This window comes from Mastigoproctus giganteus, chromosome 5 (genome assembly GCF_048544385.1).
Source record: "Mastigoproctus giganteus isolate SK-2022 chromosome 5, ASM4854438v1, whole genome shotgun sequence".
NCBI lineage: Eukaryota > Metazoa > Arthropoda > Arachnida > Uropygi > Thelyphonidae > Mastigoproctus > Mastigoproctus giganteus.
Window position 1 is genome coordinate 150,468,101 of NC_143579.1, and position 26,986 is coordinate 150,495,086.

The window sequence follows — 26,986 nt, forward strand, 5'->3', positions numbered from 1 at the left end:
ACTACTAACTCAGATTGCTCTGATACATCAGGTTCTGAATGAAAATTACTAATATAAATAATTCTCTTCTTTAAATTATTATTTGTCTTATATGTTTATATTTTTTTAAGATAATAAGAATGATTTTTAATTTCATACTGTTCTATTGTTGCAATATTTAAAAACCTTTCATTAATCAAATAAATATTATTTCAAAATAAACCTGTTTCTGCTAAGAAGCCCATGGGCTTCTATTTAGGGACGAGAACCTTAAAAATGCAAAAACCAAACACAAGCCCATGGGCTTCTTAACGGAAAAACCCGGTACTTAGCACCAAGATTTTGGCTTATATTTGACTTGAGACAAATATCATTCATTATTTTCAGTTCTAAGTTGTCAACAGCCAATTGTAACTGAACCTTGCTTAACTGAATTGTGTTTGTATGGAAGTAAAACTTTCACTTAAACACATGATGATATAATCTTAATCCACTGTACACCTTCCCATCAGCTGTATGTATAATGGATTCACTATTCAGGTGACGCTATACAATCTTAAAATATTCAGCAACTTAGGCAGGACTGTGTACAACAACATTGTCTCTAAAATAAATATAAGCCTAAGACTTAGCACTGAGCCTTCACTGGGAGCAGAATGATTTCCACAATCAAAAACTCAATGTAGTAAAGCATACAAATTTTATTTTTTTTGCTGCACAAAATATTCCCTCTAAAATTCTATAGTAAAGAACTGACACTGACTTCTCTTGGGATGCCTGCAGAATGACTGGTGCATCTATATTGAGTAATTGAGGTGTACATGGGATAACATTCTGAGAGCAGAATTTTGTGCTGTATTGAAATAAAACACTTTTGGGGAAACAAACAAACAAAAAAAAAAAAAAAAAAAAATCCTGATTTTATTTTCTCTTTAACAGAGTGACAATAGTAAATATATTTTACATCTTTTGAATTGGAAATGTTCCTAAGCTGAAATGTTTTAATGCTTTCCTACTTCACACAATATTATATTAAAGATAAGAATTCATAAACTAAAAAATTTTAATGCTCTTAACTCCTTAAGTTTCATAGTAAAATTTTTTATTTATTTTTTTATTACTTTTTTTTTAATAAATGACACTTTCTATTAAATGTTGCAAAAGTATAATCTTGACAGGTACAAATGTTCTGGAAATAGATAAGGCTTTAAAAATACAAAGCATATAGAACTCTCAAAACACACAAAAATATTTAGTTTTACTTCACATTATTACAGTTCTTAATTGAGAATGTCAAAATATACATAATGGTCCCCTTCTAAAACTGATTTTGCATCTTCCTTGTATCACAAGAGTATGATATTTCTCCAGTTAAAGGGTATACATTAGTTGGTTCCGGATACAGTGGCCCCCCAAACAAATATATATAAAAGCATTTTATCAGAAAAAAGATATAAAGGTATTCATACCTTTCAGAAAATGTCAGCCGAATCTTATGTAGTAGTTCACATAAATTCCGGATACGTTCATGTTTCAGTATACCAATTTAATCTGGTGTTAAAATCACATGACTTATGTCAATGTGATTAAACTTTTTCCTGAATTGATATGAAATTTGAATAACACAAAGGAACCAAAAGAATTTTATTGTGCATATAGTAATACTTTAAGCTAGTACTAACTGTACAGAGCAGAACGCTCTTCTGTATGGTCAGTAACAACCTTCAAGTCTATCAAGATTAGGCCTGATGACAAGGTTTCACATGTATTCCAGAAACTCTGCTAATCATCAAGTAGTCTGTTGTGGGGAGTTTAATTTACTTAATATAACTACTTTATACACAATAAAATTCACTTGATAACAGTTCTTGTTAACTGATATCAAGGTGTTGCTCACATTTCACATTAATTCATCATGAATGCCCATTTAACGTTCTTCTCTCAACACATTAAACTACTTTTGTTTTCCATTCCATATGCTAGAGTCAAGGATAACAAAACTATATGCATTACAGAAAGAAAGTAGTTTGCACATATGCAAATAAATGAAACCAGTTCTTCCTATTATATTAATCAGCTCTATTGTTAAGTGGAAGAATTTAAATAAAATTTTCCTGAAAGTCTAATATCATTTCAATTAAGCTGAAAGTTTTCTGAATGTTGAATAGAAAATATCTAAATATTTAAAATAATGTATTAGTAAAACACCTATAATAATTAGTAATGGTTATTCATAATAATTTTTATCAATTAACAAATAAGGTAAGAATTGATATCTTTTTAAACAACTTTTTTTTATTTGAGGGATGGGTTAAAAAAAATTGTCAATTTAAGCAGTCTTCCCTCATGACTGAGTGGATTAGTGTCCAATACATTCAAGACAGAATGTCATGCATTAGAGATCACATTTCAGTTTAAATTTATTTTTTTATTATTTTAAGTGAGATTAAAAAATGAACAAAAATGATTAGGGGGAAAAATTCATGATGAAACATGCAAATGACTTCCCTGTTGTATAGTCACTTTATAGAGAGCATGCATTTATTTCATTTAAAATTAACCAAACTCAAGGATTATAAGTTACAATACTTCTAACAGTATCAGTTACCAACAAGTGAAAGACAAGTAGGAATGCAAATACTGTGCAGAGAATCTTCCAGCATCTATTATATTTTGTGTCGTCAAGTACTGGTTATATTTTATTTCCAAAATGGCAGGCAACATTTCATCATCTCTTATTGACTAATTCGTGTATGAATTTAAGAAAAGAGCTGAAGTTATTCTTTAAATGTTAATAAATTATGATAGACAAATAAGGCTGGATTACTTGGACAGGTAAGGCAAAGATGCAGGTACATTTATTGATGTTCTGATGTATATCATTCTTACACAATATACAGACCTAGAAGTCTTGAGCTGTAGCAAGTCATTGAAGAAAAATGTTCAATTTCAGAAGTGATATTAAACATTATTCTTTTTATCATCTAGCATACCATCTTGAGTTTCTCCCTTTACACATGTTGTTTCACTGCTTTCACCATTACCATGTGGCAAGTCTGTCAGAGTCAGTGCACTCAGTTGAGAAATCACTTCCTTTCCATCCTTCTGAGGTCCATCAACTATAACAATGATATATAAAATATCTATGAACAAATCCAGTAGTTATACTAAATTTTCAAAATAAAATATTAAGACTGTTCCAAACATACTTTATTTAACCAAGGTGTTGGGAAGCTGAGTCATGTGCCCCACGTTACTACCAATCTAATTTTATATGCTCGTGGACAGCAACAGGTCACTTTTGCTCTTAAAATAGCAATCAAGGAACAATATCCCCCCCCCCCTTTAATGAAGCAGTGACATAATTATAACTCGATGGCTGCTAGTTATTATGTCTTTCTAATCCAACAGAAAAAAACAGCAAGAGCTTCTTTTTAAATAACTCACCTCACTATCTGTTGAGTTAAATGATCATAAAAAATACAGATGAAAAAGTTCTAAAACGTATGTGATGTAAGTTTCTTTAAGAAACTAACCTTATGCATGCTAAAATGCATTCCAGTCAAGGTGTGCCCTTTGTGCAACCTAAACAAAACTGAATTTAATTTACTTAATGATGAAATCTGAAAGGAGCTACTTTTTTGAAGATAATTTTTAGTGAATTAGCTTTAAAGCAGTAATTTTAAAAGCTACTATTTTAGCTTTAACTCAATTTCTATTATGGAAGAAAAACAGAAGGGTGGTTTATATACTATGGACCATCATGTTTTTTTAGATGCTATTCAGTTAAGTAGTTGTTAGTGACTCTATTGTCAGGGAAACGGGGAACATGCTTTGTAAAAAGGATAGATGGAACAGGACCAGGGTATGTCTGCCAGGGGCAAAGGTTGATGACGTAGAGCAGATATCATCTTTTAAGGGCACAAAAGGTGATATAGTTGTACACGTTGGCACTAATGATATCAAGAGTAGGAGACCTGCAGAATTGCTTAACAAGTACAGGTCACTGTTGAAAAAAAGCCGTGAAATAGGGTTGAATTTGAAAGTGTCTGCAATTCTGCCCAGACACGATAGGAGGGAGTATATGATGAGAGCCTTTTCGATCAATTCGGCCCTGGAAAGATTGTGCAAGGCTCAAGGGGTAGAATTTTTTTCAGCCTGGACTGTACTTGTTAACAGAAGAGATTGCTTCTACAGGGATGGGATACACTTAAATAGAAAGGGTGCAAGAATATTTGCTGATGCTATCGAGGCAGTGTTAGGTGGGTCGGAAAACTTCTAGGTAGGGGGGATACAAAGACGAATAGATTAACAGTAGCCACTGGCAGAGGTGAAAGAGATTCTTGCACTGCTTCTATTGGAATGAGCAGAAGCCTGAAAAACAAGATTCAGGATATTTCAGAGACTGCTGGGAGTCATTGCGGTACAAGTAAACACATGGGTTGTGTTACGGTAGCTAAGAATAGAAATAGGTGCATGTATACTTGCGTGTACACCAATGCTAGGAGTTTAGTAAATAAATTTGATGAATTTGAGGTATTGCTCAAAACATCAAAGGCAGATATTGTTGGGATATCAGAGACTTGGTATCACACAAATATAAGGAATGCAGAACTGGAATTTGGGGAGTAAAACGTCTACAGAAAGGATAGACTGGATAGGAAGGGAGGAGGGGTTATGCTATTAGTTAAGAAATACATAAAATCCAAGGAAGTGAAGCCAGTGGACATCGCTGAACAGTGCAGTGTCGAGTCAGTTTTGTGTGACATAAGCATTGGGAGATCAAAATTGAGAGTAGGAGTGTGCTATAGGCCTAATGACTCTGATGAGTATAATAAGAAACTGTACAGGGAAATAGAGTGGGCCAGTAAATCAGAGAATCTTAAATGGGAGATTTTAATTTCCCAGATATTGAGTGGAGTTTGGGGGCTGGTCACTCACACACTAGCAAGGCTTTTGTGGATTTATTGGATGATTGTTTTCTACATCAGCATGTTCGGGAGGCAACTAGAGGGAGGAATACTCTTGATTTGATTATCAGCAGTGATTCTTCATGCATTAAGAATCTGCAGATAAATGAACCACTAGGTGGCAGTGATCACAGTGTGCTGAAGTGGGATTTACTCAAAGAGGTAACTACCATTAGGGGTAAAAGGAAGGGTTATTGCTTTCGTAAAGGCGAATACGATGGACTGAGACAGTATTTAAATTCTATACAGTGGGACCAACTGATGATGTTACCAACAGCAAATGCAAAATGGGAAGCATTCAAAGAACTTATCTTGGAAGCTACTGGGCTTTACATACCAACTAAGAAATATTGTTCAAGGTTTAGGCCTAAATGGATGTCAGATGAACTGATGAGGCATATGGCAGAGAAGAAACATGCATGGGATACATACAAATTAACACATGACGCAGAAGCCTATGATAGATACAAGTTGATCTGTAACCAAGTTACAAAGGAGGTTAGGCAGGCGAAGGCAGAGTACGAGAAATCTTTGGCAAGGGATGCAAAGAAAAACAGCAAAGAGTTCTTTACTTATGTAAACTCTAGAAGGAAGAGGAATCAGATTGGTCCACTTGATATCGATGGGTCAACTGTTGATGATCCTGCTCAGGTAGCTAACAAACTGAATGAATATTTTGCATCGACATTCACACATGAGGAGTTATTTAGTGAGGGGAAAGCCAGGGGTGTATTCAACTCTAGCAGTAAGCTAGAGAATCTTGTAATAACTGTGAGTAAAGTGGAGGAGAAACTGTTGAAGATAAACACAAGAAAGGCACCCAGGGTGGATGGGATCTATCCAGTTATATTAAAGGAGGCAGCAAGCAAACCCTTAGCCATAATTATGAGAGCTTCCTTGGACTCAGGGGAGGTACCCGCAGACTGGAGAAGTGCAAATGTGACCCCAATTCACAAAGGATGATCAAAGGCTGACACAAGCAATTACAGACCTGTGAGTTTAACTTCTGTTCCAGGAAAATTAATGGAGGCACTAGTTAAAGAAGCACTGCAGGATCATTTAGACAAGACTTCAGTTATAGCTCGGACACAGCATGGTTTTGTTAAGGGGAAGTCTTGCCTGACCAATTTGATAGGATACTATGATGCAGTCACAAAGGAACTGGATGCAGGGAATAACTTTGATATTATATACTTGGATCTTAGAAAGGCTTTTGATACTGTTGCACAAGGAAGACTGCTGCACAAATTGGAGCAGTGTGACATTGGAGGCAAATTGCTGCTGTGGATAAAGGGGTGGCTGAGGGGGAGAAGACAGAGAGTGGTAATCAATGGACACTGCTCATCGTGGACAAATGTTATTAGTGGAGTCCCTCAGGGCTCGGTGTTGGGTCCATTATTGTTTTCTGTATTAATAAATGATATTGATGATGGTATATCAAGCTTAATGTCAAAGTTTGCAGACGATACAAAGGTAGGCAGGGTTGTCAAGGACACTACGCTGCTGCAACAGGATCTGGAAAGGTTGAGCAGATGGGCTGAGAGGGGCAAATGAAGTTTAACATTGACAAATGTAAAGTACTACACATGGGAAACAGCAACCCCAGAGCAACGTATCAACTCTGTGGTACTACACTGACAGTGGTAGAGAATGAAAAGGACTTGGGGGTATATTGTGCAGGCAGATATGAAGTTTTCTGAGCAGTGCAGACAGGAATTTTTCTAGCAGGGATAAGGAGGTGAATATTCCCTTGTATAAGGCAATGGTCAGGCCACACCTAGAGTACTGTATACAGGTTTGGAGGCCTCATTTCAAGAAGGATGTAGAGCTGCTGGAACAAGTACAGAGAGAAGGGCAACAAGATTAGTGAATGGAACAAAGGGGTGCTCTTACGAAGAAAGGCTTAAGTTTTGCAAATTACAGTGTCTGGAGACTAGGCATCAGCGAGGTGATCTGATAGAGGTGTATAAAGCCTTGAATGGTTTGAGCATGCTCAATGCTGATGGGATTCTTCCTCTCGCTCAGAATAATCACCTGAGAAGGCATAAATTCAAATTGAGGAAAGACAGATGTAGGATAGACGTGCGGAAATTTGCCTTTAGCCAGTGAGTGGTTGGTTGGTGGAACAGACTTCCATCCCTTGTCGTGGAAGTTGATAGCCTAAATAAGTTTAAGGCTCAGCTGGACAGGTATTTTGAACAAACAGAGGGGTGAAGTGGAAGTGGTTTTTTTTTTTTTTTTTTTTTTTGGCTGATGCTGCATAAGCTTGCTTTTTTGCATCAAATGCCTCTACTAATGCTAATGCTATAGTGAAGGGAACTTAATGTTGTTTAAGTTCCATGTCTTGAAAAATCCACAGCTGGTCTTGTATTTAATGACATTAAATTCTTGTCATGTAGCTTCAAAATCAAGTGTCAGCTTCATGTATGCATAATTTATATTCATTATTTTCTTTTATTAGGATTTTAGCATTTTATTTTATTTTATTTTATGGACTTTGAATTTAATGGGGGGTAGGGGCAGATTTGCACTAGCTTGCAGTTTGAGTGTGCTCGTATCAGGGAAAACTGGGAACTCATGAGCCACAGCACTTAACAGCAAGTGTCCAAGTGTCTGCATCCCAGTCTGTTCATCAATACATTTGCTATCATACCATTAAGTACTTGTCTGTGCTTGATTTCTCTATAACTTCACTTCCAGCGTATCATCATAGCCCCTAAGGAAATTAGTAAAAAGAGAAAACATGTGCATCTGAGTGTTGTGCAAAAATTAAACTTGTTAGAGAAGTTAGACCGTGGTGGTGTGGTTATTTCCTGTATATAGGAGGGAATAATGCATGGGGGAAAAAAACCATGTCGGGTATAGCAAAAAGCAAGAAATAATATTAAGAAACCCGAAGGTTCACCAGTATCTCAACTTTTGCTCCCTAACTCTGACTCCAATAAATTTTTTCCATGCACCAATAAAATAAAACTACCAAGCTGCAGTAAATACAATCTAGTTTTCATTGTTTTATTTCAGTTTCTAATAACATACATGTATTACTTTTTTAAAAAAAAGGATTAAGAGATTACCTCAATCTTTTGCATAGAATGCTTCCAGTCAATGCTCTCCAAATGTAAATGAATATGAAATATATTTTTTAATCCATTTATTTTATTTGTTTACATTTAGGGAGCACTGACTGGAAACATTCTACGTAAAAGATAGAGGTTATCTCTTGCTCTTTTAAATATATTGTTACAACGTAACTGCCCACCCACCGATGAAAGGCCAACAAGCCTTGAAATGGTGCCACCTGGGTGGTGGTGCCCACTGAAAATAAGTAACTATAGTCTTCTCTTTTAGTGAAGCGTTACTTATTCGAGGTAGTGCAATACATGGCAACTCGTGAAGAAGAGCACAATAAGATACAGATAAAATGATGCCCTTCCCACTACTAACGTAGATTTTTTTTTGTTTAAGAGTTGTCTATGGTGTGTTTACACTAATATTATATAGATTTTTACAACGTAGAAGTTACTGAGCCTTGTAGCTCTGTGTTTTTACTAATACATGTATTGCAAAAACCTGTTTAAAATTTCAGTTATGCAGGGTAAAAGTGGTCTTGAGGAAAAAAAACCATGCTGTTCAGACATATCATGCACATCTGCTTGATATTTCTGAAGAACTATATCTCACAGATGGCAAACCAATATATTTTAGAGTTGATCGAGCTGATATTTGAATAACTTGAGTAGATCTATACAAGTAGTTGGTTAGACCTTCTAAACAAGTAGTTTAAAACTTACACCATTTTTTCCTTCTATTTAAAGTTTATACTTCAATTTGGTTTGGTTTTGGATTTACTGGCTCAACAGCGACCTGGGCTATAATGCACCAACAACGATAAATGAATATTGGCATTTATAAAAAGTAAAAAAGAAGGTTGTTAAAAGATTATAGTGACCTGTGAATATTGGTCACTATGTCAAATGAAGGATAAAGTAGTGAACGAAGTATAAACGATATAACTGCCATCTTTGGATTACGGGCTTAATTTGATAGAACTTGTTTTTGGTCTATCCATGCAATGATTGTTGCCACTGGGTGTGTATAACACATGCTGATTTGGCCAGTGTCAAGCATATCATTTCCCCTGATCCCAATGTGGCTTGGTTTCTAGCACAAGGGGATATCAAATGTAAATTCATAAATGGTAAACCACTTCTGCTGAACCCTGGAGAGTACTGGACGCAAATTATATCTAATTCTGCATAAAGTCTGTAATGCACTTAAAGAATCAGTGTAAACCTTTGATAATTATTAATTTTAATGTGGTCCAAGGCAAGCTCTATAGCAACTCTGCACTACTGTAGAATTCTCTGAGAAGCCATGCTATATGGGAAGACAGCAGCAGATTCTACAGATGACTCCGATTTTGAGCCATCAGTAAAGATAGGGAGGAAATTAGATCGATGGGCAGAACAGAGTTGTACGTAGACAGATGAAGTGCTCTTCTTTAACCTGATGCTAAGAGAGAAGTTGCATGGTGGAAAGTATTGTTTTAGTGACTGGGCCTATTGTGAGGTGAATCTCTCTTGGACACAAATACCAAAGGGACAGTTTGCAGTCTGACAGGTGTTATAAAGATTTTCTCATTGTGGCTCAAACGGATGTCAATGTAGGGTTCTCTGACAGGGATTTCAGTTTACAAGTTTTGGCGACAATTGCTTTCATCAGAGCAAAGGGGACAATTCAGTTGCTTCAACGTATAAACTCTGCACAGGGGATGTTCGGAATGCTCCAGTAGCAATGCAAATGGCTTGATGGTGAACCGGGTTTAGCCATCAAAGTACACTGTTTCCAGCAGATGCACACACTTGGAACCCATAATCAAATTTAGATTGGACATGCTCAGTAGAGGTGCAGTAAAGTGCAGCGGTCTGCTTCCCAATTATTGGATGAGACAGTACATAACAGGTCCAGTACCACTGTGCACCTTGTCCACAGTTGACGGATACGAGGTAAAAAACAAAAAGACAACTTATTATTGAAAACGAGACCAAAGATTTTCGTCTTGAATACTACTGGAATGATGACTTCTCAGAGCTTGATTTCTGGTTCAGGGCAAAGGTTCCATTTGCAACAAAAGTGTACGCAGAGAGTCTTCTGAGATAAGAATCTGAAAAGGCATGCTGCAATTGCCTTTAGATAACCATCATGTTGCATGACTGAGAGAAGATGATAATGTCATTAATGAAGAAAGCACTTTTTACAGTTGGAGGAAGTTGTTCAGTAATAGAATTAACTTTGATAGCAAAAAGCATAACACTTAGAACTGACCCTTGAGGGATGCCCTCCTCTTGACCAAAAGATTGATAGAACGGGCTTGGAATGGGCACATGAACTTAGAATGAGCGATTCATTAAAATTTTTTTAATAAAAAGGGCTAGATGGCCCCTAAGATCAAGACTGTAGATACCTTTGAGGATTCCAAATCTGGAAGCTGTGTCATACACTTAATCTGGAATGTGTTGAACTGCTTTAAAAGCCTATCCATTGTAGTTCTGTGATTTTCAGCATATATTCTCCAAAAAGAACAAATATTTTGATCTGTGAGAATACTTGGGCTTAATATACTATTTTCAATTGCTGTAAAATAAATATCTGACATTGGAAATAAGCCCATTGCGAACCCAATGGGCTTAGGCCCAAATATTTGTTTATATGTTCTGTAATTATGCTTAAAGCATTTTGCTAATACAGTAAAAACTTCTTTAACGGACCCTTCTCTAAAGCAGACATGCAGGCTTGGGTACTGGCCACAAGTACTTGTAATTACATGTTAAGTGGACTCTAGTAGATGTGGACTAGACAGTAACTGTACTAGAGAGGTTGCTTAACAAGAAGGTACAGATGAGTTATATGAAAGTGTCCAATGAGTGCTCTTGCAAAAACCACTCTTTTACTTACTTTCCTGGAGGAAGGATGGCTACATCTTAATTTCCACATATTGTTGCTATTTCTTGCCATATATTTTTCCATTGGGAGTAGTAAGCTTTTCGTATAGTGGTTTTGTAGTCTGGGATAGGATGTAAGAATATAGTTGTAATACTGTACAATTAATTTCTTTTAAAAAAGGAACATCCTACAAAACGGACTAATGCATTTGCATTAGAGTCCTCTACAAATGTATGCTACATTAATAAAATTGTCGGTCAAAATGAATCGGGCATTTTGAAACTGCTCTGCAATCTATCACCACTAAACATATGGCATATCAAGATTTTCAAATTTAAAAAAAAAAAAAAAAAAAAAGACATCTGGTGCCACCATCTATCTATTCTGTAAGGCTGTTTTGCTTCCTCAGATTGTGTGATTGTTACAGAACTCTGATAAATTTCATTCTGGACAATTGTGAAATTCTGCGAACAGTTCTTGAATAAGAATTTAAAGTTACATACTCTACTACACCATGTCTCGAAAACAGCTAATTTCAACATACATAAACACGCTGAAAATGTAAAAAGTACATTTTATGTAAAAAGGTATGTTTTAAGTAAAAACATACTTAAATGTTAAAAGTATGTTTTAATAACAAATTTAAAAAAAAAAAAAAAAAAAAATATATATATATATATATATATTTGAATTTATGACCTGTCACGCAATTATTCTGAGAAAGAAGAAGAGTCCCATCAGCACTGAGTATGCTCAAAATATTCAAGGCTTTATACACTTCAATCAGATCACCTCACAGGTGCCCAGCCTCCAGACACTGTAATTTGCAAAATTTAAGCATTTCTTTTTAAGAGCAACCCTTTGTTCCATTCACTAATCTTGTTACCCTTCTCTGTGCTCGTTCCAACAGCTCTATACCCTCCTTAAAATGAGACCTACAGACCGGTATACAGTACTCAAGGTGTGGCTTGACCATTGCCTTATATAGAATGGGATATTCATATCCTTATCCCTGCTAGAGAAATTCCTGTATATCATTGACAAAACACCATGAGCTACTCTTGCAGACTGTCTGAAAACTTCATATCTGCCTGTCAGAAAACTTCATATCTGCCTGCACAATTACCCCCAGGTTCTTTTTACTCCCTACCACTGTCACCGTAGTATCACACAGTTGTTATGTTACTCTGAGGTTACTGCTTCCCATATGCAGTATTTTACATTTGTCAATGTTAAACTTCTGTTGCCACCTCTCAGTCCACCTGCTCAACTTTTCTAGATCCTGTTTCAGCAGCATACAGTCATTAGCGTCACAAACAACCCTGTCGACCTTTGTATCGTCTGCAAACTTGGACATAAAGCCTGATATACCATCATAAATATCATTAATAAATACAGAAAACAACAATAGACCCAACACTAATAACATGATGTAACTAATAATGGGACTCCACTAATAACATTAGTCCACAAAGAGCAGTGTTCATTGATTACCTTTAACCATAGCAGCAATTTACCTCCAATGCCACACTGCTCCATTTGTACAGCAGTCTCCCATGTGCAACAGTCAACAGTATCAAAAGCCTTTCTAAGATCCAAATATATGATATCAAAATTATTCTTTGCATCCAGTTAATTTTTGAGACAACATCATAGTATCCAATACAATTGGTCAGACATGACTCCCCCTTAAAAAACCCATGCTGTGTCCGAGCTACAACTGAAGTTTTGTCTAGATGATCCTGCAATGCTTCTTTAACCAGTGACTCCATTAATTTCCCTGGAACAGAAGTTAAACTAACAGCACTATAATTACCGGTCTCCCCCTTTGTGGATTGGGGGTCAACATTTGCACATCTCCAGTCCATGGGTACCTCCACGGAGTTAAAGGAAGCTCTCATAATTATGGCTAAGGGTTTGCTTACTTCCTTTGTTGCCTCCTTTAATATAACTGGATTGATTCCATCCACCCCCAGGCATCTTTCTTATGTTTATCTTCAACAATTTCTCCTCCACTTTCCTCTCAGTTATTACAAGATTATCTAGATTACTGCCAGAGTTTAATACACCTCTGGAATTTCCCATCCTCAATAAATCATCCCCATCCTCAATGTGTGAATGTAGAAAAAAAATACTCATTTAGTTTGTTAGCTTCCTGAGCAGGATCAAAGGTTGAACCATCGACAACAAGTGGACCAATCTGATTCATCCCCTTCCTTCTAGAGTTTACATAAGTAAAGAACTCTTTGCTGTTTCTCTTTGCATCCTTTGCCAAAGATTTCTCGTAAATCTGCCTAACCTCCTTTGTGACATGGTTACAGACCAGCTTATATCTATCATAGGCTTCTGTGTCACCCGTTAATTTATGTATCTCATGCATTTTTCTTCACCACATGTCTAATTAGTTCATCTGACATCCATTTAGGACTAAGCCGTGAACAATATTTCTCAGTTGGTATGAAAAGCCTAGTAGCTTCCAAGATTAATTCTTTGAATGCTTCCCATTTTGAATGTGCTGTTGGTAACATCATCATTTAAATACTGTCTCAGACCATCCATAGTCACCTTTATGAAAGCAAAAAGCCTTCCCTTTACCCCTGATGGTAGTTGCCTCTTTCATTAAATCCCAATTCAGCACACTGTGATCACTGCCACCTAGTGCATTTATCTGCAGATTCTTAATGCACGAAGAAAGAAGTATTACTCCCTCTAGTTGCCTCCCGAACATGCTGCTGTAGAAAACAATCATCCAATTTTTTTTTTTTTTTTTTTTTGGTCTTGTCCTTTTCCCATTATTATTAAATATACATGAGGTCAACGTTTTTACTGTTTTGGTATGAAATTTTTACGGCTGGATGCCCTTCCTGGCATCAAATCTCACCCTTTATCTGGGCTGGGGATATGTGGTGGTCACTTCCTGACCTTCCACATCCTCAGTATTTGGGGGGTCACCGGCTCGAACCCCAGTCTAATCAGGAAGTGTGTGCTATGCACTGCTGCTCCTGCCCACCTGGCTATGGAGGCACCTGAAAACAAAAATCCAATAAATCCACAAAAGCCTTGCTAGTGTGTGTGACCAACTCACAAATTCCAGTAAATATCAGGAAAATTAAAATCCCCCATATAAGACACTCTGATTTGCTGGCCCACTCTATTTCTCTGTACAGTTGTTTCTTATACTCATTAGGCCTATAACGCACTCCTACTCTCAATTTCTTTTCCCAGTGCTTATGTCACACCAAATTGACTCGACACTGCAATGCTAGCCAAGTTGACTGGCTGTACCTGCTTGGATTTTGTGTTTCTTAACCAATAGCATAACCGCTCCTCCCTTCCTATCCATATTGTACTCCCCAAATTTCAGTTCTGCATTCCTTATATCTATGTGACACCACATCTCTGTTATCCCAACAATATCTGCCTTTGAAGTCTTGACCAATACCTCAAATTCATCAAATTTATTTACTATACTCCTAGCATTGGTGTACACATGTATACGTGCACCTGTTTCTATTCTTAGCTAACCTAACACAGCCCATGTATTTACTTGTTCCGCAATGACTCCCAGCAGTCTCTGGAATCACCTGCACCTTGTTTTCCAGGCCACTGCTCATTTCAGCAGAAGCAGTGCAAGAATCACCTTCATCTCTGCCAATGTTTACTGTTAATCTATTAGTCCGGTATCCCCCCCCCCAAGCAGTTTTCCAACTCAACTAACTCTACCTCGATAGCATCAGCAAATATCCTTGCACCCTTTCTATTTAGGTGTATTTCATCCCTGTAGAAGCAGTCGCTCCTGTAAACAAGCACAGATCAAGCAGAGAAAAATTCTACCCCTCAAGCCTTGCACAATCTCTCCAGGGCTGAACTGATCAACAAAGCTCCCATCATATACTCCCTCCTATCGAGTCTGGGGAGAATTGCAGACACTTTCAAATTGAACCCTAACTCACGACTTTTTGCAACACTGACCTGTACTTTTAAGTAATTCTGCCGGTCTCCTACTCTTAATATCATTAATGCCAACATGTACAATATTATTATATTTGTGCTGCTGTACGGAGACCAAGACAAACAACACACCTAGCAGGTCACAGAATATAACGTGGTGTACTAGCTTGCAGAGTGAGTGAGTTGATACAATGAGTTGACTCAGCAAGTGTCAAAAGATTTGTAAAACAAAAGTGAATCTGAGTCGACTCAGTTAATCGCAGAATTCAACCAACATATCAATGCCATCAACTGACTGGCATCTGATAGCTCAGCATAAAGCATACGAGAATATTCTCCATAATCTCGATTCACGGTGTCGAACCACATGATGGCTGCATGATGTCAGCGCGATGGTCGAATAGTTGATTAGTTATTTGGTTTTTACGAGCATTAGCAACTAAGGCGATATTGCTCCGGGAATATGTGGTGGTCATTCCCTGACCCTTCCGCATCCTCGGTGGCGATGGGCTCGAACCCTGGTCTAATCAAGAAGCATGTGCTACGCACTGCTGCTCCTTCCCACCTGGCTACGGAGGTGCCCTTAATAAGTGAATATCTAATTAATACCATACCTAGCACATGGGTGATTGAAGGAGAGTTGTGTCAGGTTGAACTGCCTACAATTAGCAGCAAAGCAGGTCTGGTTTTTGAGGAATCAGTATTTCACGTCTGCTAATTGTACATGTTCCAGAGACTGTTTGTTGTTGTTTGTTATTTGGTTTTTAGGAGCATTAGCAACTAAGACCATATTGCTCTGGGGATATGTGGTGGTCATTCCCTGACCCTTCCGCATCCTCGGTGGTGATGGGCTCGAACCCTGGTCTAATCAAGAAGCATGTGCTACGCACTGCTGCTCCTTCCCACCTGGCTACGGAGGCACCCGGTCGAATAGTGGGAGATCTTATAACCTCATAGGTAGGCTATATCGGAAAGCCGAGTTATACTGATCTTTCTGTATCCAATCACAATTCCAGCTGGATTGCCATCCAATCCTGACGCGCTGACCTTGATCACACAGTATGTTCGAATTAATATTGATATTGATAATATTGATAGACCAGTACCGTATGGTACCGCAAGAATCGCTTAAATTTTAGCCCGGTGAAGAATGCTGGAGTCTATTGTTGTTAATTTGGAAACCTTTTGCTAAGTTTCTGTCAGCATTTAAACATAACAAATGCTGATGAAATGGGCCTTGTTGTTCACTCAGTTCCAGATAAAACAACGTGCCTTAGAGGGAAAACACTGGAAGTAAAGTGGAAAAGGAGTGTCTAAATGTACTTTTGTGTACGTGCGTGATGGGCACTTCCAGTGTCTACTGTTAATTTATTAGTCAGTGTATCCCCCTAAGCAGTTTATATGTCAGAATTGAAAAGCTATTTCATTTCTTGACAATGCCACATCTTATCCACACATTAAACTGGATATTAAAACAGTGTTTTTCCTTCCCAATATCAATCCATTTTTCAACCCTAGTTAAAGGAATAATTGCAAACTTTAAGGTAAAATACTGACACGTTCTTAAACACCTTAATTCAAAACTTGGATAAAAAAGTCGTTCAAAACTTTGAAAAAGTATAGATGTAATACAAGCTATAATTTGGATTAGTGCAGCAGAGGGACCCCACTACAGTTAAAAACTGCTTCCACAAACTAGGAATAGATTTGAGTTTTAGTCAGTATGATAGTGACTTTGCAAATTCAGCTGATATGTCTGTACTAATGGCTTGCTGTGGATACTAGGAAATTTTTCACTGTGTGGTGATGAATGTTTCTGTGGCAAGCATAAACAGTGAAGTAAAGGACATTGTAAGTGAATTTCTGAACAATAAAAAACTTGTGGAGTAAGAGGAAGACGAAGAACCTGAAAAGGGATGAACAGCAGCGTGACCTGAAATAAAATATGCCAATGCATTAAATTACCTAAACACATTAAAAGAATTCTATGTGAGCAAAAACGATGAATATGGAGTAAAACTAGTAAGCTTTCTAATTATACACAACAAAAATGAAATTGTCAAAATGAAATACTCTCAACAAAGCAATTATTTTTCATTTTTTACTAAGTTACTACCTTTTAATAAATAACAAATAAAAGTTTGTTATTTATGGTTGAGGGGAGAGTGGTAATCATTGGACACTATTCATCGTGGACTAATGTTATTAGTGGAGTCCCGCAGGGTTCAGTGTTGGTTCCATTATTGTTTTCTGTATTTATAAATAATATTGATGATGGTATATCAAGCTTAATGTCCAAGTTTGCAGACGATACAAAGGTCGGCAGGGTTGTTAAGGACATTACTGATGCTTTGCTGCTGCAAACAGGATCTGGAAAGGTTGAGCAGATGGGCTGAGAGGTGGCAAATGAAGTTTAACATTGACAAATGTAAAGTACTACATATGGGAAACAGCAACGCCAGAGCAATGTATCAACTCTGTGGTACTACACTGACAGTGGTAGAGAATGAAAAGGATCTGGGGGTAATTGTGCAGGCAGATATGAAGTTCTCTGAGCAGTGCAGATGGGCTGCAAGAGTAGCTCATGGTGTCTTGTCAATGATATACAGGAATTTTTCTAGCAGGGATAAGGAGGTGATTATTCCCTTGTATAAGGCAATGGTCAGGCCACACCTTGAGTACTGTATACAGGTCTGGAGGCCTCATTTCAAGAAGGATGTAGAGCTGATGGAACGAGTACAGAGAAGGGCAACAAGATTAGTGAACGGAACAAAGGGTTACTCTAACGAAGAAAGGCTTAAGTTTTGTAAATTAGTGTCTGGAGACTAGGCACCAGCGAGGTGGTCTGATAGAGGTGTATAAAGCCTTGAATGGTTTCAGCATGCTCAAACCATTCAAGGAGAAAGAATCCCATGCTGATGGGATTCTTCCTCTTTCTCAGAATAATCACCTGAGAGGGCATAAACTCAAATTGAGGAAAGACAGATGTAGGATAGATGTGCGGAAATTTTCCTTTAGCCAACGGGTAGTTGGTTGGTGGAACAGACTCCTCCCCTCCCTTGTTGTGGAAGTTGATAGCCTAAATAAATTTAAGGCCGAGCTGGACAGGTATTTCGAACGAACGGAGGGGTGAAGTGGAAGTTTTTTTTTTTTTTTTTGGTTGATGCTGCATAAGCTTGCTTTCTTGCATCACATGCCTCTACTAATGCTAACTATTAAGATTTTCCTCTAATTCTTTGGGATCGTGGCTTATGACCACAATGTCATCTGCAAATTGTAAATGGTTTAGGTACTCTCCATTCACATTGGACTTCTTTCTGCGACCAGTCTAATCTACTGAAAGCTTCATCAAGGGCAGCAGTAAACAGCTTCGGAGATATTGTGTCTCCTTGTCGAACTTCTTTCTCGATTTTAAATTTCCTACTGTCTTTGTCTAGTCCAATAAAGGAGGTAGCATTCTCCCATATTTTCTTCAAAATCATAATATATGGGGTATCTATGCCTTGTTTTTCCAGTGCCCGAAACATTGCCTTATGCTGTATGGAGTCAAATGCCTTTTCATAGTCCACAAATGCCAGGCATAATGGTGTTTAATATTCATTTGCTTTCTCCATTAGCTGTGATATTATGTGAAGGTGATCCATAGTTGAGAATCCTGTCCTAAAGCCAGCTTGCTCTTTCGGTTGATTCTCATCAAGTGTTCTTTCTAGTTTAGTAATGACCCTTGTGAACAACTTGTAGATGTCGGATAACAAGCTAATTGGTCTATATTTTCCAATTACTGATTTATCTCCTTTTTTACTCAGCAAAATTATGATTGCATTATTCCACTCCTTAGACGTCAAGATTCTTTTAATGCACTTTGTGAAGAGCCTCGCCAGTTTTTGTGTTATGTCTCTTCCTCCCAATTTTAACAACTCTACAGTAACTTCATCTTCCCCGGGGCTATCTGATTCTTCATTTTCTTCAATGCATGTTCTACCTCATCAGGAAGAATATCGGATATGTCGTATGTGTTGCTAATTTGCGATCCATCTTCCCCACTGCTGGCATCATACCCTCACTCCTTGTATAATTCTCTATAGTAGTCTTCTGCTCTTTGAATTATGCTTTCTCTGCTATTTATAAGTACACCATCACTATTCTTCAGTTTCAGTATCATTTGTCTTTCTGTATTACTGCTCATGGCTGCTGATTTAAGTCCTTTGTTTTCCCTTAATGCTAGTTCTACTTTTCTTGTGTTTTGCATAATGGCTTTGTATAACTCATCAATATACTCAATTTTCTCCTTGTCAGTGCTTAACTTGCTCTTCATTTGTTGCCTTCAGTTCATCATACAAGTGTTTCTTCACTGATTTTTTCTTCTTTGGATTTCATTTTACCTATAGGTTTCTTGGGCTTTATCACTTTCAGAAAGCTGTAATATTCCTCGTCGATATCTTGGTCCTGAGCAATCTGCAGAAGCTCAAACTTGTTCTTCAGTTCCAGTACATACTGCCCTTTCTCCTCTTCTGTTATCTCAAAGACCTTTGTATTATTTACTCGAGTCAGTTTTTTTCCTTTCCTTTATCAATATCAAGTGTACATCTTACCATTCTGTAATCACTTCCAACATTTACCTTATTCAGGAGGGTAACATCATTCATGATATATCTTCTGTTAGTGAGGATGAAGTCAATTTCATTAGTTGGTAATCCATTTGGACTCCTCCATGTCCACTTTCTGTTCATTCTTTTCTTGAAAAAAGGTGTTCATTACTGACAATCCTTGAGATTCTGCAAATTCCACAAGCCTTTCACCTCTTTCATTTCTTTCAAAATTCCAAAATTTCCTATAGTTTCCCTTTCTGCACTGTTTTGTCTTTTTCCAACCTTAGCATTGAAGTCCCCCATAATAATAGTGTAGTAGGTTTTCTGGTCATCTAGAAGACTCAATTTCGGTGTACATTTCTTCAACCTCTTCATCATCATGGCTCGATGTTGGTGCATAAATCATTATAACCTAGAAATCTTGAATATTATTCTTGACACCCTTGGTGATGTACTTTTGAATTCCAAAATGTTGTTTTTTAAATCTTTATGGACCAGAAACGCAACTCCACCTTCACTCCTTTCACTGTTTTGTGTACAGCAGATTTCCACTTGATAAACTTATATAAATAATTAGAAGAAAATAAATAATGCTTATTCTGTGTCCTTTTAATAAATATATGAATGCAGTGATGCAAGGGTGGGAGTTGGGTTGCAAACAGCATATGGACTGCAACTACTGCTGAAATTTCGACATGAAACTAGAAATATATAATAGTACAGAGTGCCCCCAGTACCAAAGTCCTCACAGTTAGGATTTGAAAATTAAAGGAAGCCCTTGAGAAATTGACCAAGCACTTGATATTTTTGTGAGAATGATCCTCTTCATGATCCTGCAGCAAAAGTTAAATGTGAAGTTAAAGACAGCTAAATGCTATGACACAATGTTACCTGAAAAAAATACTGGGGGGGGGGGGGGATTCTTTCTTTACTCATAAAACTGAAAAATAGTGTAACTTCAATAAACTTTACTTAACCTTACATTGTTCAACACACCATAATAAAAATGTCTAATAAAATAATTGTTTCATTTTTCAGTTCCTTCAATCCAGTTACAAGTATATTATGTACAAGTTCATAATACACATTACGCAAATTTGATCACCGTTTTAAGTGGAATTTTCTGGAACCAATTATAATCAGATAATGCAGATCCCCGGTATTTAAAACAAAATTACTGTTGGGGGAAGATTCCAAATTAGAATAAAGCTAATCCCCAGTTTGAAGGGTATCAGTGTCTCGCTCCATACAAATAAATAACAAACAGTAAAGAGGATAGGCATTTCATTTGTGAATTTATATATATATAAGGAATATTCAAAAAGTTACCACTCTATATCAAATTATACAGAGTGGGAATGGAATTTTACTATAAAAGTTTATCGAGTGAACAGTTCGGTTTACTAACTTCCTCACTTTCAAAGTACCGTCCTTCTGCATGTATCAATGCACACAAGCAAGTCTTCCCACGCTTTGAAACATTGTCTAAAATAGTCTTGTTGTTTTTTTATTATGGCATATAGGGTAACTTTGCCATTTTCTTTAATGCCATCCACTGTAGCAAAATGATGACCCTGAAGCCTCATTTTCAGAGTTTACAGAACAGCCAGAAGTCAGACCATACAAGGTCGAGAGAGTAGGGAGGACTACAATTTTTTTTTTGCAGCCAAGAACTGCTTAACTACCATCACTGTGTGTGTGTGTGTGTGTGTGTGTGTGTGTGTGTGTGTGTGTGTGTGTGTGTGTGTGTGTGTGTGTTGGCAAGTGAGGAACAAACTTTGCATTGCGATGTATCCTAAATCTTTGTAAGATTATGTACTAAGCCTAGAGACAATCCAAGTTCATGAGCAATGATAACAATCATTCGCCTATCACTGCACTCAAGTTCCCTCACGTTCCAGACATGTTTGTTGTTTTCTGAAGATGAAGGGCATGCACAGCGAGGTTCATCTCCCAGTATTTCCTGTCCATTTTTAAACCAATTAAAATCATTCATAAACTGCTCTTTTCGTCAAAATGTCATTTCCATAAACTTTCTGTAATGCCTACAGTGTCTCTATAGCACTTTTCCCAAGCTTAACGAAGAACTTGATGTTAGAACACTGCTTAAACTGCAGTGAAGCGGTTGAGCCAGTTCCCACTTAGCATGCCTGCACACCAAGGTCAACAATGCCTCACAAAGTCTTATGACTGTAGCATAAATCATTTAAATATCAGTGTGTGATCCCAAGAACTTTTTGAATGTACTACTTTTTTTTTTCCCCTCAAATTATTCTTATATATGTTATTTGGGTATTTGGCAATAGGAAATACCACCTCATTTTTATTTTACTTTGCTCAAGGATAAATACTAATTTAATTCTGGCAGCAAAATCCACTGTAATTGCATATTACAGGCAATATTTGGTTTACAAACGTTCAAATTACAAACATTCACTATAATAAACGTCCCAATTCATTCAAAATTTCTTAAAGTTTCCAATAGAGCTCCTTATAAAACTAAAAGCCCAATGTATAGTAAACATAATTTTAAGATTTAAATAAACTTAAATTTATTACAATAATTATCAGAAAATTATTATATGAAAATTATACTGAACTGTTCTTGGTTAATAATAGAATGTTTTCTCGTGGGATTGAGGTGATTCCCCCTATCATAATATAATACGATCATCACTTGCGTTGCCTAGGTTATCTTGGATGGTCAACTGTTGGTTCACTTAGGTTCTGGGAAAGGGAAGCTTCCCCATCCCTTTCTCTTCCAGTCGCAAAGATACCTGAAATGGATAACAGCAGCACTGCGAACACACAGCAAAAAATGCACTACCGATCTTTTGCATTGCACAACAATAGACATGGTCAGTTGTTTAGCATTAGCATTAGTAGAGGCATTTGATGCAAGAAGGCAAGCTTATGCAGCATCAGCCAAAAAAAAAAAAACCCACTTCCACTTCACCCCTCTGTTCGTTCAAAATACCTGTCCAGCTGAGCCTTAAACTTATTTAGGCTATCAACTTCCACGACAAGGGATGGAAGTCTGTTCCACCAACCAACCACTCGCTGGCTAAAGGCAAATTTCCGCACGTCTATCCTACATCTGTCTTTCCTCAATTTGAATTTATGCCTTCTCAGGTGATTATTCTGAGCGAGAGGAAGAATCCCATCAGCATTGAGCATGCTCAAACCATTCAAGGCTTTATACACCTCTATCAGATCACCTCGCTGGTGCCTAGTCTCCAGACACTGTAATTTGTAAAACTTAAGCCTTTCTTCGTAAGAGCACCCCTTTGTTCCATTCACTAATCTTGTTGCCCTTCTCTGTACTCGTTCCAGCAGCTCTACATCCTTCTTGAAATGAGGCCTCCAGACCTGTATACAGTACTCTAGGTGTGGCCTGAATATGTTTTATAGACACTGTTAGAGATGCATCTAAATTCTGAAGTAACAGAAGAATCTGATATTCCACAGCCTCCCAGAACATTTATAAGGCAGAAAATGGCTGCAGCTTTTAAATCAATTTCTAAGGGGTTGACAATCTTTGAAAAAGAAGATGCAAATTGGAAAGAATTGCAAAAGTGAAGAGGCATTTATGACTGTCTAGTATGCTACAATGAGATTTTGAAAGATAAAAAGAAATTAACTGTGCAATCTTCTATAAAAACATATTTTAAAAAAGTGGAAAACCCAGCTGTTTCTTCATTATTGGCACCCTTCCATCTACCTCATCTGCACCTAGTGTCACTTATGTGGAAAATATTGAACTCCTATGAAGATATTGATGAGTAAAAGTTGAATACATATGTATGTACAGTACATATATTATTTTAGTACTCATTTTCTTTATTTCTATTTTGTAACTATGTTTTTAATTAAAATTAAAAAGTACGATATCTTGTTTTTTATCCTTTTCTTTTTTTAAAATATGTATTGTAAATGATAAATCATAATGCATACATACATTATAATAAAACGTATTGTATAGACTAGTGGTGCCCAACTTATGGCCCGTGAATAATTTTTATAAGGCCCGCAAGGAAAGTAAACTATCGCCACTGCGTGTACAGGCATGCAGCATCCAGCTCGACTGTATCAAACATGTATGTGTGGTTCAGTGCAGTCATATGTACGCTAAATACAGTTAGCTGTTTTAATATAGCTTGTTCATTGCATTGAATTAATTATTAATTTGTATTAAATTAAAAAAATCATTCTTAAAAATGTTCCAAAAGTGGAAAATCGATTTGGAGTTTCGTGTTTTTGATCCAAGGTGGACTGAAGACTATTTCTTCATTGATTACCACGAAAAAGCAGTGTTTTGTGTGTCAGGAGATTGTGTGAGTTTTTAAAGAATATAATTTAAAACGACACTGATTCCAATCATAAATCTTATGTTCAACATAAAGGAGTGCTGCAAAAAGTGTTCAAAGTTACAAAACAAATTAAGAAAATAACAAAACATACTAAAAACGTATCAGTCAAGAAATTTATCTGCTGTATGTGCCAGTTATCAAGTTGCACATTTGATCGCCTTTGAAAGTAAACCAATCAATGATGGTGAATTTGTTCGTTAAAAGTTGTGGAAGAAATCTGTCCGGAGAAACGAACAATGATACAACACATTATTTGTCTCGACAAACAATTATGCGAAGAGTAGATGACATCGGAAAGAATTGTTCAGACAACTTTTGGAAAACAAATAAAATATTTTAGTGTGGCAATGGATGACAATACTGATGTAAATGACACAGCCCAACTGAAGATTTAGCTGATCTACAGAGTATGCGCGGAACTACAGGTGAAAATCTTTTTGAAATTTTTTGCCAATCTATAGTAAAGTTAGGATTAAATATTAAAAACCTGGTAGGAGTCAACAACTGGCGGTGCAAAAAATATGATTGGCAAAATCATTGGGCTTATGGGCAGAATAACCAAGAAAATGATAGATGTCGGAGCTGAAACTAGGATTGGAATTCAATGCATTGTGCATCAAGAAGCTCTTTATGGGAAAGTAGTGGATCTCCAACACGTTATGATTGTGGTTATTTCAACTGTAACAAGATCACTTGGCCTTAATGTGGCTGTTGAAACCAATAAAACAACTATCAAATATGGAGTGGCTGTTTGATCTTGCAATTCATACATACATTTCTAGTCATTGAAATGCTCTTAATTTAAAACTACAAGGGAAAGGAAAATTGGTCTGATTTGTTTGGTGACATCAAATCATTTCAGAATAAGTTGTTATTATTTAAATCCCAGTTGTGTAAGACAATTTAGTTCACTTTGAATGTTGTACTGAGCTAAAGGAGAAACACATTTCCAAAGAACCGTTGCCTTTCGTTATTACAATTACTTTTGGACAAGTTTGAAAGTCAACTTTGATATAAAATCCCAAGAAAAAACAAGCTTTTGTTTGAGAACCCATTAACTTCTATGGCTGAAAACTACAATCCCAGATTACAACTTGAAATGATTGATCTTCAAGCAAAAATATGATTCAAAAATAAGTATATAGACTGCAAAAATAAACTATTTGAATTCTACAAGGCTTTCCCATCTGAAGATTTTCTGCTAATAAAAGAAAATGCCATGAAAATGGCTACTTTGTTCGGATCAACGTATGTTTGCAAGCAGATTTTTTTCACTCGTAAAATCAAATAAATATTTAAAAAGAAACAGAATAACAGATGAGCATTTTTTTTTTTTTTTTTATGAAACCCCCAAACTCGAGAGGTATTAGAACCTATAGTACCCTGCATGGGTTGGAGGTTGAGAAGATGAAAGAAGATATTTGTTGACATTAGACTTGAACTTCTGTACAATACACCGTAATATCCAGGAAATACATATGAAGGAAGGTTTAGAGGGCACCGTCACAGATGTGGGAACAATGTTCCATGGTAGGGTGGATTTGCGATTTGTACAGAGTGAACAGCTGTTTTCGAAGAAAAGTAACACCGAGAGGAAAAGAAAAACAAGTTTTTTAGATGCAGAGGAAAATTCTAATGTGCTTGTGCCAAGAGAAATTAGAAGTCAGGGTAATTCCCAAAAGAAATATATAATCTTGCCTAGAAATCGAAGTGTTACCAAAGATAAGCATAGGAGCAGAAGAATCCTTTTGCGAGATAAGACAGAACTGAGTTTTAGAAGGATTGAAATCAACTAAGTTGTCTTTGCCCCACTGGAGAATTACCTGGAGATCAGCATTTAAGGAATTGATAGTGGATATTCGAGAAGTTGAAGCTGATTGAGCAGGGCAAGGTTTCTCAAAATGAAAATTGGAATGCAATGTGCTATCATTGGAAAAACTATGGATAGGATTTTTGGTAAAGAAGGTCATTAATATACAAGAGGAAAACAGTGGGGAGAACTAAACCTTGGGGGATGCCAGAATTAGTGGAGAAGTTAGAAGACAGAGAGCCATCTACCATCACCCTAAGTGAGCAAGCAGAGAGAAAACTGGATAACCAATTGGAAAACCATAAGATGGAAGCTTGTTTAGAAGATCTTTAAGCCAAACACGATGGAAAGCCCTTGAGATGTCAAGAGCAACTGTTTGTGTTTCATTGAGCTTTTCCATCCAATTTGTCCATAAATTGGTAACACAGGTAAGAATATCACCTGTGGATCGACACTGACGGAATTCATACTGCTGATCGTTGATCAGACAGAAGGTTTCTAGATAGTTTAAGAGTTGGTGGTTAAGTGATTTCTCCATTACTTTAGAAAGAGTAGAAGTAATTGGATGGGAGGGATTTGTCACCCTTTTTAGCAACTGGCTGGATATGAGCAAATTTCCAAGCAGAAGGAAAAACACCTTTGGAATAAAAAAGTGAATAAAGGTGGCATAAAACAGGACTAAGTTCAGGAGCACAGGTTTTGAGAACAAGTGGAGAAATACCATCAGGACCTGGAGCTCCATCGGGAAATACCATCAGGACATAATCTTCATTATGTATCGAGACTGCATCACAAATTTGCAACCAAATTTTGAATAATTATTTAAAAATATCCAGCCTCAATCATCTCATTAAATGTTAAGTTTTGTCCAGTAAATGTTATTGTGTATTGTACTTAATAAAATTTTAGCTTTATCATTATATTTGTTTATTCACCTTAATATTGAAAAGCAGTGATCCTTTTCAGGTTGTAAATTTTTTAAAATGAGCATTTAAAAGCAAAAGTAAAGTATTTTTTTAAAACAAAAGTGAAGTATTTCAAACAAAAGTGAAGTATTTCAAACAAAAATAAAGTATCTAAAAAAAAAAAATTAAGTCATATTTTTATAATTTTAATAAAATCTAAAAAACAAATCACTGACAGATTTGTTGCACATAAAAGTGCTGGGAATTGGCATTTTTTTTTATATATAAAAAAATGCAAATTCCCAAAATGCAAAAAAAAAATTATATTTTTTATATCTGGGCTCACTGCCCTTGGCACATTCCTCCCCCTTATCTCCGGTCTTCAGCACAGCTGCTAGCAAACTATAACCGGCAGATACCTGCCAAAGCAAATGTTGCCATCACTGCAAGCCATCGACGGGGACCTCCA

General features: G+C 36.7%; 1 protein-coding gene across 1 annotated transcript in view; it reads right to left on the minus strand.

Annotated features, from left to right (window-relative positions):
- Positions 1-1,161: 1,161 nt before the first annotated feature.
- LOC150085766 (ran-specific GTPase-activating protein-like) overlaps positions 1,162-26,986 on the minus strand; it is a 130,125-nt gene continuing 104,300 nt past the window's right edge. The window contains exon 6 of the mRNA XM_090373471.1: positions 1,162-3,098. Coding sequence (XP_090229597.1) covers positions 2,941-3,098 — 158 coding nt within the window. The 3' untranslated portion in view covers positions 1,162-2,940. The remainder of the gene's footprint in view (positions 3,099-26,986) is intronic.